The sequence below is a fragment of the Protopterus annectens genome, chromosome 1.part1 (assembly GCF_019279795.1).
Source record: "Protopterus annectens isolate FY-2018-M chromosome 1.part1, PAN1.0, whole genome shotgun sequence".
NCBI lineage: Eukaryota > Metazoa > Chordata > Ceratodontiformes > Protopteridae > Protopterus > Protopterus annectens.
Genome location: NC_056726.1, coordinates 1,253,014,345 through 1,253,027,364, shown reverse-complemented (window position 1 = coordinate 1,253,027,364; position 13,020 = coordinate 1,253,014,345). Strand labels below are relative to the sequence as shown.

Genomic DNA, 13,020 nt, shown 5'->3' with positions numbered 1-13,020 from the left:
AGCCTTGCCCAAGTACTTGCACCCTTAGGAGGAAAACTTGCACTACATGCAAATAACCTGGGAGTACATCACCCAGGACAGATGAGTCTTGAACATGGTATCCCTGGGATACAGATTCTATTTCAACTCACTGCCAACCCCAAGTGGATGGTCAGACCTCCCCACACCAGTGAACAGAGGCCCAAAAGCAAGTATTTTCTCTTTGCAGTGTCAAGGCTATTTGACCTGTCCCAGCAGATCATAGGGGACAAGGTTTTTACTCCAGACAGATGTTCATCGTGCATACAGCTGCAGTCATAACAGATGGGTTATCCTGCTGTCAGACGGGTCCTCGGTCGGCCAAATTCCAAAGTCTAGGTCCGGCGTCGGTTGTCGTCGCTTCCTCCCTGACATCAGTGCAGCAGGGGTATAAGAGCCAGCCGACGCTATCTTCTTCAGTCTTTCTTGCCGCGCGGTGCCCGAAGCAGTTCGCAAGTGCCGGTCGGCCAGCTCCTGAGATTTACGAAAATATTTCAGCCGAAGTCTTCTTGAAAGCTAAGTACCCCGTTGGGGAAACTCTTCTTGCCTCAGACCGATGTCAGACAAAGTTAATAATTGCATTTCATGTGGGAAGCAAATACCGCATAAGGATTTCCATTCTTTCTGTATTCCTTGCTTAGGCCCAGACCACGACGTCTCGGCCTGCCATTTTTGTGCTAGATTCAACAAACACACTATTAAGCGTCGGGCGGAGTTCGCCCACCACTTTTGGTAAATTTAATTACATTATGTCGTCGGATACTCCGACTCCAGTTTTGAGTAAAAGACGCAAAGATAAGGACCGACATAAGAGGTCCGCGACTTCTACTGACACCACGCTAAGGCCGACTACCGGTTCTCCGGTTCTCAGCGAGGCGCCTACGCAGCCCCTGAGTACCGATGACACTCATTACCGGTGTCTTCTGTGCCTGAGGTCGCAGGCTCCTCGGCCCCCATTCCGACTACAGATACAGACGCCACTCTTGGCGGGGAAACTCAGAGTTTTGACAGGCCTGCCATTTCTCAAGGTGTTTTCAGGCCTTCCTCCTTCTCCATTAAGGCTTTCACAAAATCTAAAGCAGCCTTGAAAACTAAAAAACAAGGACCACAGACCCACTCTCAAGGCCTCATGCCTAAAAAACAGATGCTCAAAATGGCTGAAGATTTGATTACTCTTATCAGGGGTTCTCAACCCCCCTCGGACAAAAGGCCCAGGTTAGAGGAAGACTACCCTTCCTCAGATCAAGCCTCTATTACCTCAGAGCATTCTGAGGACCAGGAATATACATATTCTCCTTTTGAAGACTCTGATGCAGAGGAGTCTATTCCCTCCCGAGGACTATTCTTTTGGGGAAACCCTACATACCTTGAGGGAACACTTTCACTGGGAAGGCCAAGATTACTCAGATTCCAAGAAAAGGCTCAGGGATTTTCTCTTGCTACCCCAGCACAGGCCTCTGGCTATCCCTACTGGCTTAGATATATTAGATGATGTGTACACAGAAGCCAGTCTCAACCCAGATTCTTTACCTCCAGCTCCTGTTAAACCTGACAGGTATTACCGGGTTCCTGATTCACACCAGTTCCTATACAAAGGCCATGCTGCTGACCCAGAATCCATTTCACAGGGTCCCAATGGAATTAAGGCCTCTACTGCTAAAAACCCATTACCTTCAGAGAGACATTCCAGAGCTTTAGAAAGGTGGGGGGAAAATGGTGTATACCTCGGCCATTTTAACCATGAGGGCATTAAACTGTCAGTTCCATATGTTAAAGTATCAACAGTTTTTGTTCTCAGTTAAAGCAAAATGACACAACCTGAGCAACCAGATTTAAAGGAGTTGCAGGATTTGTTGCATAGTGCAGAGCAAGTGGGTAAACATACCTTGCAGTGTGGTTTTGATGCTTTAGAGGCCTCATGTAGAGCTGCTGTTACAGGGTCTGTCATACGTAGACATGCTTGGCTCAGAGCAAACCTTACCAGATCATGTCAAAGCTAAATTACTAGATGCACCTCTTCAAAAAGATGTATTGTTTGGTGTTAAAGCTGAGGAGGTACTAAAGAAAATGGAGGAAAAGGCAAGATCAATGCAAACAGTGAAAGATTTCCTACAGGTACAACCTCCACGTTTCAGCAGAAACTGGCCTTCAAAAAATTGGTCCTTTCCAGCCACGGACAGACCTCAGAGGCAGATACAGGCGCCCGAGGGGTAGAGGGCAATCTCAAGGATCATTCAGAGCCAGATAATGGCAAGCACCAACCCCAAGAGGTGGAGAAGATATAGATCACAGTCATTCAGAAAGCAGACACAATGACTTTCTCCTTTGCCTGCCAAGCAAAACTTTAATGGCAGCACTTTTAGGCGGAAAACTGGCATTATTCTCAAAAAATTGGCATATTGTCACAAAAGACAAATGGATCCTGGACATTATAGACAGAGGCTACAGATTCCACTTTCACACCCTTCCAAAAATGAGAGGCATGCCAAACCTGCCACAAAATCAAAGGGCAGAGGCACAAAAACAAATTTCAGCTCTCATGGACATGAAAGCTATTCAAGAGGTACCTGCAAAAGAACAAGGTCAAGGTTTTTATTCCAGACTATTCCTGGTACCAAGGAAGGACAAAGATTGGAGACCTATTTTAGACCTATCCATCCTAAACACATATTTACACGTACCAAAATTCAAGATGCTCACATTACAGCAGCTTCTTCCCATGCTGGGCAAGGAGTCTTGGCTGGTAACATTGGACCTCAAGGAGGCATACCTGCATGTCCCTATCAGACAAGATTGCAGAAGATACCTCAGATTTCTTGCAGGTTCAACCCATTATCAATTGTCTGCATTGCCCTTTGGCTTATCTACTGCGCCCAGAGTGTTTATGAATACCTGGCGTCAGTAATTGCCTTCTGCAGACTTCAAGGGATACAAATATACCCATATCTGGACGACTGCCTGATCCAAGCGGACAGCAAGCACATACTTCTGAAACACCTGGCGTTTGTAATAAAACTGTTGAACTTTCTGGGATACACAGTCAACAAAAAAAAATCAAAACTAATACCCTCTCAAACAATTTTCCTGGGTGCTAGCTTGAATACAAACACCCAGATGGCCTACCTCACGCCAGACAAACAAGGGCAACTATCTCAATACTTCAGCAAAATGGCAACCTTCACCAGGCTGACTGCAAGGAAAGTCCTGCAGGCTCTGGGATTCATGGCATCTTGCATCCTGCTGTTCCCATGTGCAAAGCTGCATATGAGGAAACTTCAATGGTACCTAAAAAACTTATGGTCTCAACACAGCCACAGTTTGGAAACAATTATACCACTGATTCCATGTCTTCAAAAGGAATTTCTGTGGTGGGCTCAAGCATGCCAAAGAAACAGGTCTCCCCTTCTGCATACCTCAAGCAAATCAAATCATCACAACAGATGCCTCAGACTACGCCTGGGGGGTGCACATGACAGATCAGTGCATTCAGGGAAAATGGTCCCAAAAAGAGAAGCACCTACACATCAATCAAACGGAAATGCTAGCAGTGCAAAATGCTGTTATGGCCTTCAAAGACCTACTGCATCCAGGCCAGCTATTGATAAGGACAGACAACACCACAGTGATGTGGTACATAAACAAACGGGGGAACTCATTCATACCCAATGGGGGGAACTCATTCATACCCAATGTGCAGACTAGCCATGTCCCTTTGGAACACAGCTCTGGAATTGCAAATCCAACTTCAGGCACAATTCCTGCCAGGGAAGGAAAACACACTGGCAGACAGCCTAAGCAGAAATATGACAGATCCACACGAATGGAAGTTGCATCCTCAAGTTTTCGCAAAAGATAACTCTGGCATGGGGACAGCCAGACATAGATCTCTTTGCTACCCACAGAAATTACCAACTGAAAAAATTTTGCTCAGGCCTGGAAAGTGGACGCACTTTCAATTGGACAACATTGACAGTCTATGCCTTTCCACCTCTCCCTCTGCTGCCCAAAGTTCTATTAAAAGCCAGAGCAGAGAGGCCAAAAATGATGCTCATTGCTCCGGACTGGACAAGACAACACTGGTATCCACTCCTGAAGAGCCTGACACATTCCCCACCATGGATCCTGCCTCTAGTGCCTCTTTTGTTGTCCCAGCACAACTTCAAAACTCTTCACAGCCAGCTAAAAACCCTCAATCTAGCCGTATGGAGAATCCCTTGATTTCCCAACAGACCCTTGTCTCCAAGGAGGTGCAGGATGTCATCTTGGAGGCCAGAAGACCTTCTACTAGAAAAGCCTACTCCGCCAAATGGAAACGGTTTTGTGCCTGGAATCAGAAAAAGGGCCAGAATCCTTGGGTAATAAATTTACCTCAAATATTACAGTACCTAGCTTAGATGTTAAACAGTGGACTTTCCTTCTCCATCAAGATCCATGCTTCAGCCATTTCTGCACAATACAACACAGATCCTCCTTTATTCTCTCATCCTCTCAAGACTGTTCCTCAGAGGGGCTAAGAATATAAAACCCCCAAGGAAACCACCAGTCCCTGCTTGGGACATCAACTTCATATTGGAAAAACTGACCATGCCTCCATTTGAGCCAGCTGCTTCAACAGAACTACAATATTTGTCATGGAAAACAGGCTTCCTTCTGGCTATCACCTCAGCACGCAGGGTTTCGAAACTACAGGCCCTCGTGGCTGTGCAACCTTTCATCCTTTTCCATCAGGACAGAGTTTCCTTACGAACCAACCCTTCCTTTATGCCAAAGGTAGTATCCAGTGTAGCCTTGAATCAGACTATCCACTTACCTACCTTTTACCCTAACCCACAAAACAAAGGGGAAAGACCACTACATTCCTTGGACATTCACAGACAACTTCGTTATTATTTGGACAGGACAAAGCCATTCAGAAAATCCGAGCAACTCTGTGTCCTATGCTACAGGTGCTCAAGGAAAGGCTATCTCCAAACAGACTATCTCAAAATTGGTAGCCCACTGCATACGCTTTTGTTACACATTTCATGGAAAAACTGTGCCTTCAAGCATCAGATCCCACTCCACAAGGGCCACAGCTACCTCTGCAGCTTTCCTCAGGAGGGTTCCTACCAAGGACATTTTGGAAGCAGCCACTTGGAGTTCAGTGCACACTTTCTCCAAACACTATCACCTTCCACTATACTCTAAATCTAGAGTGGGCTTTGCCACAGCAGTCTTGCAGGGCATCCTGGCTCCTCCTAGTTCCACTTAGTGCCTGCCACCCCTATTTAGCTTTGGGATTCTACCCATCTGTTATGACTGCAGTTGTATGCACGATGAACATAGTACAGTTTTGTACCTACCATAAATGTAGATGTTCAAGTGCTAATACAGCTGCAGTCCAGGTTTCCCTCCCTCCATCCCCTCTTAGGACAGGCCTTATGACAAACACCTTCTCATACAACCTGATTGGGGTATTCTTTTATGGTGTATTTGCTTGCAAACTACTGTTTTTTGATTATTCTATATTGCATTATTACATAAGTTTATGTTTTGCCTTCCTTCTGGGGGGGACCTGACATCTGGGGCAAGAAAAACTGAAGAAGATGGTGTCTGCTGGCTCTTTTATATCCCTGCCGCACTGACGTCAGGGAGGAAGCAACGACAACCGACGCCGGACCTAGACTTTGGAATTCGGCCGACCGAGGACCCGCCTGACGGCAGGATAACCCATCTGTTATGACTGCAGCTGTATTAGCACTCTAACATCTACATTTATGGTAGGTACAAAACTGTACTTTTCAGGTACCCAGGAATAGAAAACTCTTGGCGCCCTATCCTGGATCTGTCTATTCTCAACCACTTCCTGGTGGTTCCAAGGTTCAAGAAGCTTACTCTCCAATAGCTGCTTCCTATGCTAGCCAAGGACTCCTGGCTAGCCACCCTAGATTAAAAAAAAAAAAAATAAAGGCTTATCTGCACATCCCCATAAGGGAATCTTGCAGGAAATACCTAAGTGTCCCAATAGGTTCTATGCATTATCAGTTCTCTGCACTTCCCTTTGGCTTATCTACTGCGCCCAGAGTTCACAAAATGCCTAGCTCCAGCCATTGCATATTGCAGGCAGAGAATTTTAATTCACACATACTTGCACAATTGCCTGATTCAGGTGGACAGTCAGGAATTGCTACTCCAGCACCTGTTATTTGTATAGAGACTTCTAACTTCACTGAGGTACACCACCAACAAAAAGAAATCGCATGAGGTACCCAGCCAACAGATTGTATTCCTGGGAGCAAGCTTGAACACGACTTCCCAGATGGCATTCCTCACTTCAGAAAAACAAATGTTATTGACAAACTACTTCATTCTACTGGCCACCAAAACCCCCAGCTATCTGCAAGAAAAATACTGCAAGCCCTAGGGTTCATGGCCTGTCTGCATTCTAATAATTCCATATGCAAGACTGCATATGAGGAAACTTCAGTGGTACTTAAGTCTCTAGTGTCAACTTTCTCAGGACCTGGAAACAATGATTTCTGTCATTCGTTGCATAAGGGCAGAGTTTCTTTGCTGGGCAGAGGCCTGCTACCACAACAAAGGACTCACTTTCACTCTACCCCCTGCCGTCCAAACCCTAACAGCAGATTATACACTGGGGGCTCACATGGCAGGACAAGGGTATTCAAGGCAAATGGAGCCCAAAGCAAATGCATCTGCATATCAATAAAAAAAGAAATGTTAGCTGTACAGAATGCTCTGACAGCCTTCAAACGCCGTATTCTTCCAGGGTGACTATTGATAGACAGACAACACCACAGTTGTGTGGTACGTAAACAAGCAGGGGGGGAACCCTTTCCTACCCCCTCTGCAGGTTACCCATGGCTCTGTGGGACACAGCCTTGAGCAACCTAGTGCACCTGCAAGCTCAATTCCTGCCAGGCAAACTGGCAGACAACTTAAGCAGAAATCTAATGGACCCACATGAGTGGAAACTGGAACCTATATCATTCAAGCTGCTGATCCACAGGTGGGGGGGCACCAGAGGTGGACCTCTTCGCTTCCCCTCAGAACTTTCAAATGAGCAAATATTGCACCAGAACTCTCCGCAGCCAAGCATGTAAAGTGAATGCTCTGTCCTTTACGTGGGAAAACCTCTCAATCTGTGCCTTTCCCCCTCTGCACCTCCTGTCGAAGCTTCTACTTAAGATCAAATGGGACAATCCTGATTGCACCAGACTGGCCACGCCAGCACTGGTACCCACCTTTGCGCAGTCCGACAATACTGCCACCTTGGCACCTGCCTCAGACCCCCTCCCTGCTGTCCCAGCAGAAGGGCCAGATTTTGCATCCTCAGTTATAAACCCTGAACCTAGCAGCCTGGTTCATCCCCTGAACCCTCAGTATAAACATGTGCTGGATGTCATCCAGGGCCTGCTACTAGGAAATCCTATTCAGAAAAGTGGAATAGATACTATTCTTTCAGCCAGTTTCGAGGAAGGGACACAAATGTGCCCAGCTTACCTCGTATACTAGATTACTTAACAGAAATGTCCCACAAAGGCCTATCCTTCTCTTCAATTAAGATTCCTGATTCCGCCATCTCAGCTCGTTATAATACTGAGCCACCCCTCTTCTCTCATCTTCTAGTCAAACAGTTCTTGAGAGGAGCCAAAAAAATGTAAGAACCCCCCCACCCCCCAGAAGACCGCCCACCAAAGCCTGGGACCTTAACTTTGTATTGGAAAAACTCATGCTACCACCCTTTGGAACCTGCTGCTTCAGCAGAGTTAAAAATTCCTCTCCTGGAAAACAGCTTTACTTCTTGCCATCACTTCACCAAGAAGAGTGTCTGAATTGCAGGCCCTTATGGCCGTGGAACCCTTCATTATCTTTCATGCAGACAGAGTTCCCTCAGGACTACCCCACCATTTTATGCCAAAACTGGGATCTAGTGTGGTTTTAAACCAATCCTTTCATTTGCCAACTTTTTTCCCTAGGCCTCAGAATACAGGGAAAAGGATGCTGCACTCCATGGATGTGCACAGGCAGCTTAGGTTCTATCTGGACAGGACTAAGCCTTGCTGAAAATCTGACCAGCTGCTAGTCAGTTTTGTTACAGGGGCAGAAGGCAAGACATTTCTACATGGATAGCACACTGCATCCTTTTCTGCTGCAAACATCATGGGAAATCTGCCCCACAGGGGATCAGAACACATTCCACTAGGGCTACGTCAACCTCTACAGCATTTCTCAGGGGAGTCCCTGCCAGAGACATCCTGGAAGCTGCAACCTGGAGCGCTCTACACACATCTTCAAGCATTACCACTTACCAGTCTTTTCTAAATTCACAGCTGGATTTGCTACAGCAGTCTTACAGGGCCAGCTTGCCAGCCCTAATGCTTCTTGACTGCCTCCACCCATCCTCAGCTTTGGGAATCAATCCAAATGTGACGACTGCAACAGTGAAACATGAAGAACATAGTACAGTTGTGTACACTTACCATAAATTTAGATGTTGGAGTGTATTCACTGTTGCAGTCCTGGTTACCCTCCCTCCAGCCCCCTGACTTCTCTTCTACCTATCCTTTTTGTTTGGCATACCTTATATCACTGGTATTTGCTTTTTGCTGGGGGTGTTCCACATCATGTAATTGCTTCCTATTTAGGGGGCTCCTGACATCTGGGGCAAGAAAAACTGTTGTAATTGCGTTGGCTGCATGTTTTATACCCATGACGTCCTGACGTCATGAAAGAGGCGACAGCATCTGACGCAGAAATCCCAAGACTCTGGTATTCAGGCCGACTGAGGGCTACCTGCAGGCAGATAACCCAAATGTGATGACTGCAACAGTGAATACACTCTAACATTTACATTTATGTTAAGTGCACTCAACTGTACTTCTACCACCTACATCCCAGAGAGCAGGCCATCCCCCTCCTTCCCTGTCTGAAAACAGAAATCAAGTGGTGGACCCAGGAAGTGAAATTGAACCCAGGGCTCCCACTGCAGCCCCCCCACCCTTACCCAAGTTATGCACATAGATGCCTCTGATTCAGGTTGGGGAGCAACTCTGGTCTCTTACAAGATTCAGGAAAAAAACGGCATCCCTCTATTCAGGCCAAACACATCAATATCAGGGAAATGGTAGCAGCTTTATTAGCTCTACAGATCTTCACCCTCCCGTTCTGGTTCCAGGGTTGCTCCAGATTGTCACCAAAAACACCACAGTGATGTGGTACGTCAACAAGCAGGGAGGAACAAAGGCCCATCAGCTGTGCAGTCTATCCCTGCTGATATGGAACTTAGCCTCCTGGCTCAACTTGGTCCTTAGGACGGTCTACATGTCCTCACAGGACAACCACTAAACAGATCTCTTGAGCAGGACCTCCTCACCTCAACATGAATGGATGCTCAACAGGGAGGTGGGGGAGCTCCACAAATAGACCTGTTTGCCTCCCCCCAGAACAGGCAACTGCAGAACTTCTGCTCAAAAACCCAGTCCCCTCTAGCATGGAGAGTGGATGCTTTCAGCATCTCTTGGGAGAAGAAGTTCCTTTATGCCTTCTCCCCATTCCCACTGATTCCGAAAGTCCTCCTGAAAATTCAGAAGGACAAACCATAAATCTGGTTAGTGACTCCCTACTGGCCAAGGCAGCACTGGTTCCGCCTACTTCACAAACTAGCAAAGGGGAAATCACTTCAAGTTACCCTACTAGGTGAAACCACTGTCACAAGACAAAGGAACTGTCCTACACCCACAGGTACAGATGTTGTCTGACTCTGTGGGTGATAAACTTTTGATTCCTTTCAGACACCACTACTAAGAGGATGTGCTTTCAATCCCAAGGGAGGCAAGGAAACCTACCACCAGAAAATCTTACCTGGCTAAATGGTAAAGATTTGCAAAATGGTGCCTGCAAAAGGGAAGGGACCCCAGCTCTGCCAAGGTTCCCCTGGTTCTAAACTACTTGTCTCAATTGATAAAAAGTGACCTTTCTTATTCTCCTGCAAGTTTACACCTCTCTGCCATGTCATCTTGCCTGCCCTGGAACCCCCCCCCCCCTTGCTGACCAGGCTCGACGTAAAGCTCTTTCTTAAAGGGGTCTTGCATATGAGACCACCTAGGAAACCCATCTTTATGCCTTGGAGCTTAACTAGATCTTAGAGAAGTTAACCCAACATCTCTTTGAACCTGCCTGGCCTTTGTCCTTACAGATATGTGCATGGAAGACTGTCCTTCTGGTGGCTATCATTTCAGCCAAAAGTGTCAGAACTGCAGGTTCTAATGGCCTGTCCCCCTTGCACTGTCTTCCACAAAGACAGCGTCTCCTTGCGAACCAACCACTCCTTTATGCCTAAAGTGTTCAGTGATCTCTCTCTTAACCAGTCCATTCAGCTGCCCACCTTTTTTCCCTCACCCACTAACGAAGGGAAGAGGATACTGCACTCCCTGGATGTCCACAGACTACTTTCTACCTGGACAAAGCCCAAGGCCATCAGAAAGACTAACCAGCTTTTTGTCTCCTTCCACCCCAGAGCCCCAAGCAAACCACTGCATGCTAGATCAGAAAAGCTATTTGATTCTGCTATTCTGACCATGGAAAGGAGCCCCGAAGGGGAATCGAGGCCCATTCTACAAGAGCTCTAGCCGCCTCAAGGGCCTTCATGAAAGGCCTAGACACAGCATCCATTTTTGAAGTAGCCACCTTGGGCCACTATCCACACCTTCACAAAGCATTACAAATTGGGCCATGTTTCCAAAGCTAGGATAGGATTTGCAAGGGCAGTCCTGCATGGTCTTGTAGAACCCTCTGCATCTACCACCACCCTGTCATCCTCTTAAGCTGTGGTACGCTCCCACACCTAGAATACTGCAACATATGAATAGAAGGACATAGAATAGTTGTGTAAAATCTTACCTTAACCATTGATGTCCTTCTCTTCCCTGTTGCAGTATTCCTTCCTGCCCACCAGTCCTCTCAGGTCTTATACCTTCCTGTACTACCTACATTTCAGTAGGTCTCCAAGTCACACACCTGCAAACAACTGGCACACCTCCTTCTGGTGGGCCTTAGTCTCTGCCTGCTGGCCTATATGTTCTGATGATTGTGCATGCAGACGTCACATTTGAGGCCCCTTGGTTTATGGCCCTACGTGTGACATCCTATGCACACTACAGCAGCCAAGCTGAAGCTTTTTTATAGAAGCCGACGTACGAGTCGCCTGAGGGCAGGAAATCCCACACCAAGAGTACTGCAACATGGAAGAGAAGGACATCTATGGTTATGGTCATATTTTACACAACTATTCTTTAGTGCTAATGGATGGTGTTTTTACATCAGGAGTGTGAGTATCCTAGGGGTAAGGTAGAATCTGCCTGGCTAAGGCAAGAGGGAGGATGCATAGCCCTGGAAGTCAGACTGCTCATCTGATTTTTGCTGATGTCAGAGATCCCATCAGTTAAGTGCATCAGAGGTTCCAGTTGAATGTCTGCTACACCACAAATATTGTTTGACTCCCCGTTTGCATTCTTCCCAGTAATTTTTTCATGAAAATGTGTCTTCTGAACCGTTAATGTTTTGCTTATGTAGGTGTTGCTTTTTGACCTTTTACATAGCAAAGCTGAATCATACCATATTAGGATTTGGGTATTCTTTTGTGATGCTATTTTGTTGGTTAGAAATGGGCTTTGCACCTCATCCCCTGACTTTGCTTTTTGTCCTCAGCTGTGACGAGTTGCTTACTTAATAAAATACAACAGTTGCTGCTGATTTTTTTTAGAGACGTACTCTGCTTATTTTATCTTATTGTGAGAATAGAGGAAGCTATTGAATTTTGTTTAAAACTTTGTCCACAGAGGATGTTAATAAACATCATTTGCCCGTTTTGAGTTCTTGTTAAATGTTACTTTTGGATGGTTAAGATGCCCCAAAATTCATATATGTTAATTATGATGTTGGATTTTGACAAAAAAATTGAATTAATGAAATATGTTTTGTATTAACATTTTTTTTTTTTTTTATTATTTAGGGAAAGAGAGAGAGGTGATGACCGTAAGGAAGATCTTAAAGATGAAAGGAAGGAGGATCATAAAGATAATCACATGGACGATCGCAAGGATGACCGAAAGGACGATCGCAAGGATGACCGAAAGGACGTTCGCAAGGATGACCGAAAGGACGATCACAAGGATGACCGAAAGGACGATCGCAAGGATGACCGAAAGGACGATCGCAAGGATGACCGAAAGGACGATCGCAAAAAGGAAGATCGCAAGGAAGATCGCAAGGATGACCGAAAGGAAGATCGCAAGGAAGATCGCAAGGATGACCGAAAGGACGACCGCAAGGAAGATCGCAAGGACGACCGCAAGGAAGATCGCAAGGATGACCGAAAGGACGATCGCAAGGATGACAGAAAAGCAGACCGGAGGGACGATAGGAAGAGTGATCGTAGGGATGACAGGAGAGATGATCGGAAGAGTGACCGGAGGGATGACCTGAAGAGAAGATCTTCCGCTGATAGAAATGATTCAAAGAGGCGGACTTTAGACAGAGATGATCCAAAAAGACTGGAGGCAGACAGGCGAGAAGAACCAAGAAAGCAAGAAGTGGACAAGAAAGAACAGAGAAAGAGAGAGATGGACAGTAAAGAGAGAATGAATCGTGAAAGGTTAGTACACCGACTGTTGTAAACCACACATGATTCATTTCTTAAAATGTGTGACACTGGTATGATTGGTTGTTCAGATTTCATTTCCTGAGAAGTTTGTGGCTGTTTGATGGCTTAGTGCTTCATATTCCAAAATGCTGCTGAAAGGTTGTATATCTTAAAGGAGAACAATGCCCACAGACATGTTTATTTTATCAAGTCTTGATGTTTCTTACATTTTAACACTTGGACTCTCTATACTTTTTTTTTAGAATTTTTAATGTAATTCCAGAGTTTGTCCACATGAGGTCCGGCATCTTTATTTATTTATTTATTTTTTTTTGTAGTCTTCCTCCAGTTATCCCACA

The 13,020-nt window shown here is 45.9% G+C and overlaps 1 protein-coding gene across 5 annotated transcripts in view; it reads left to right on the top strand.

Annotated features, from left to right (window-relative positions):
- Positions 1 to 13,020, top strand: part of LOC122809699 (zinc finger CCCH domain-containing protein 13-like) — a 1,891,555-nt gene that overhangs the window by 419,026 nt on the left and 1,459,509 nt on the right. For all 5 annotated transcript variants that reach the window (XM_044081418.1, XM_044081393.1, XM_044081403.1 and 2 more), the window contains exon 5: positions 12,032 to 12,673. In XM_044081418.1, the coding sequence (XP_043937353.1) occupies positions 12,032 to 12,673 (642 nt within the window). The remainder of the gene's footprint in view (positions 1 to 12,031; positions 12,674 to 13,020) is intronic.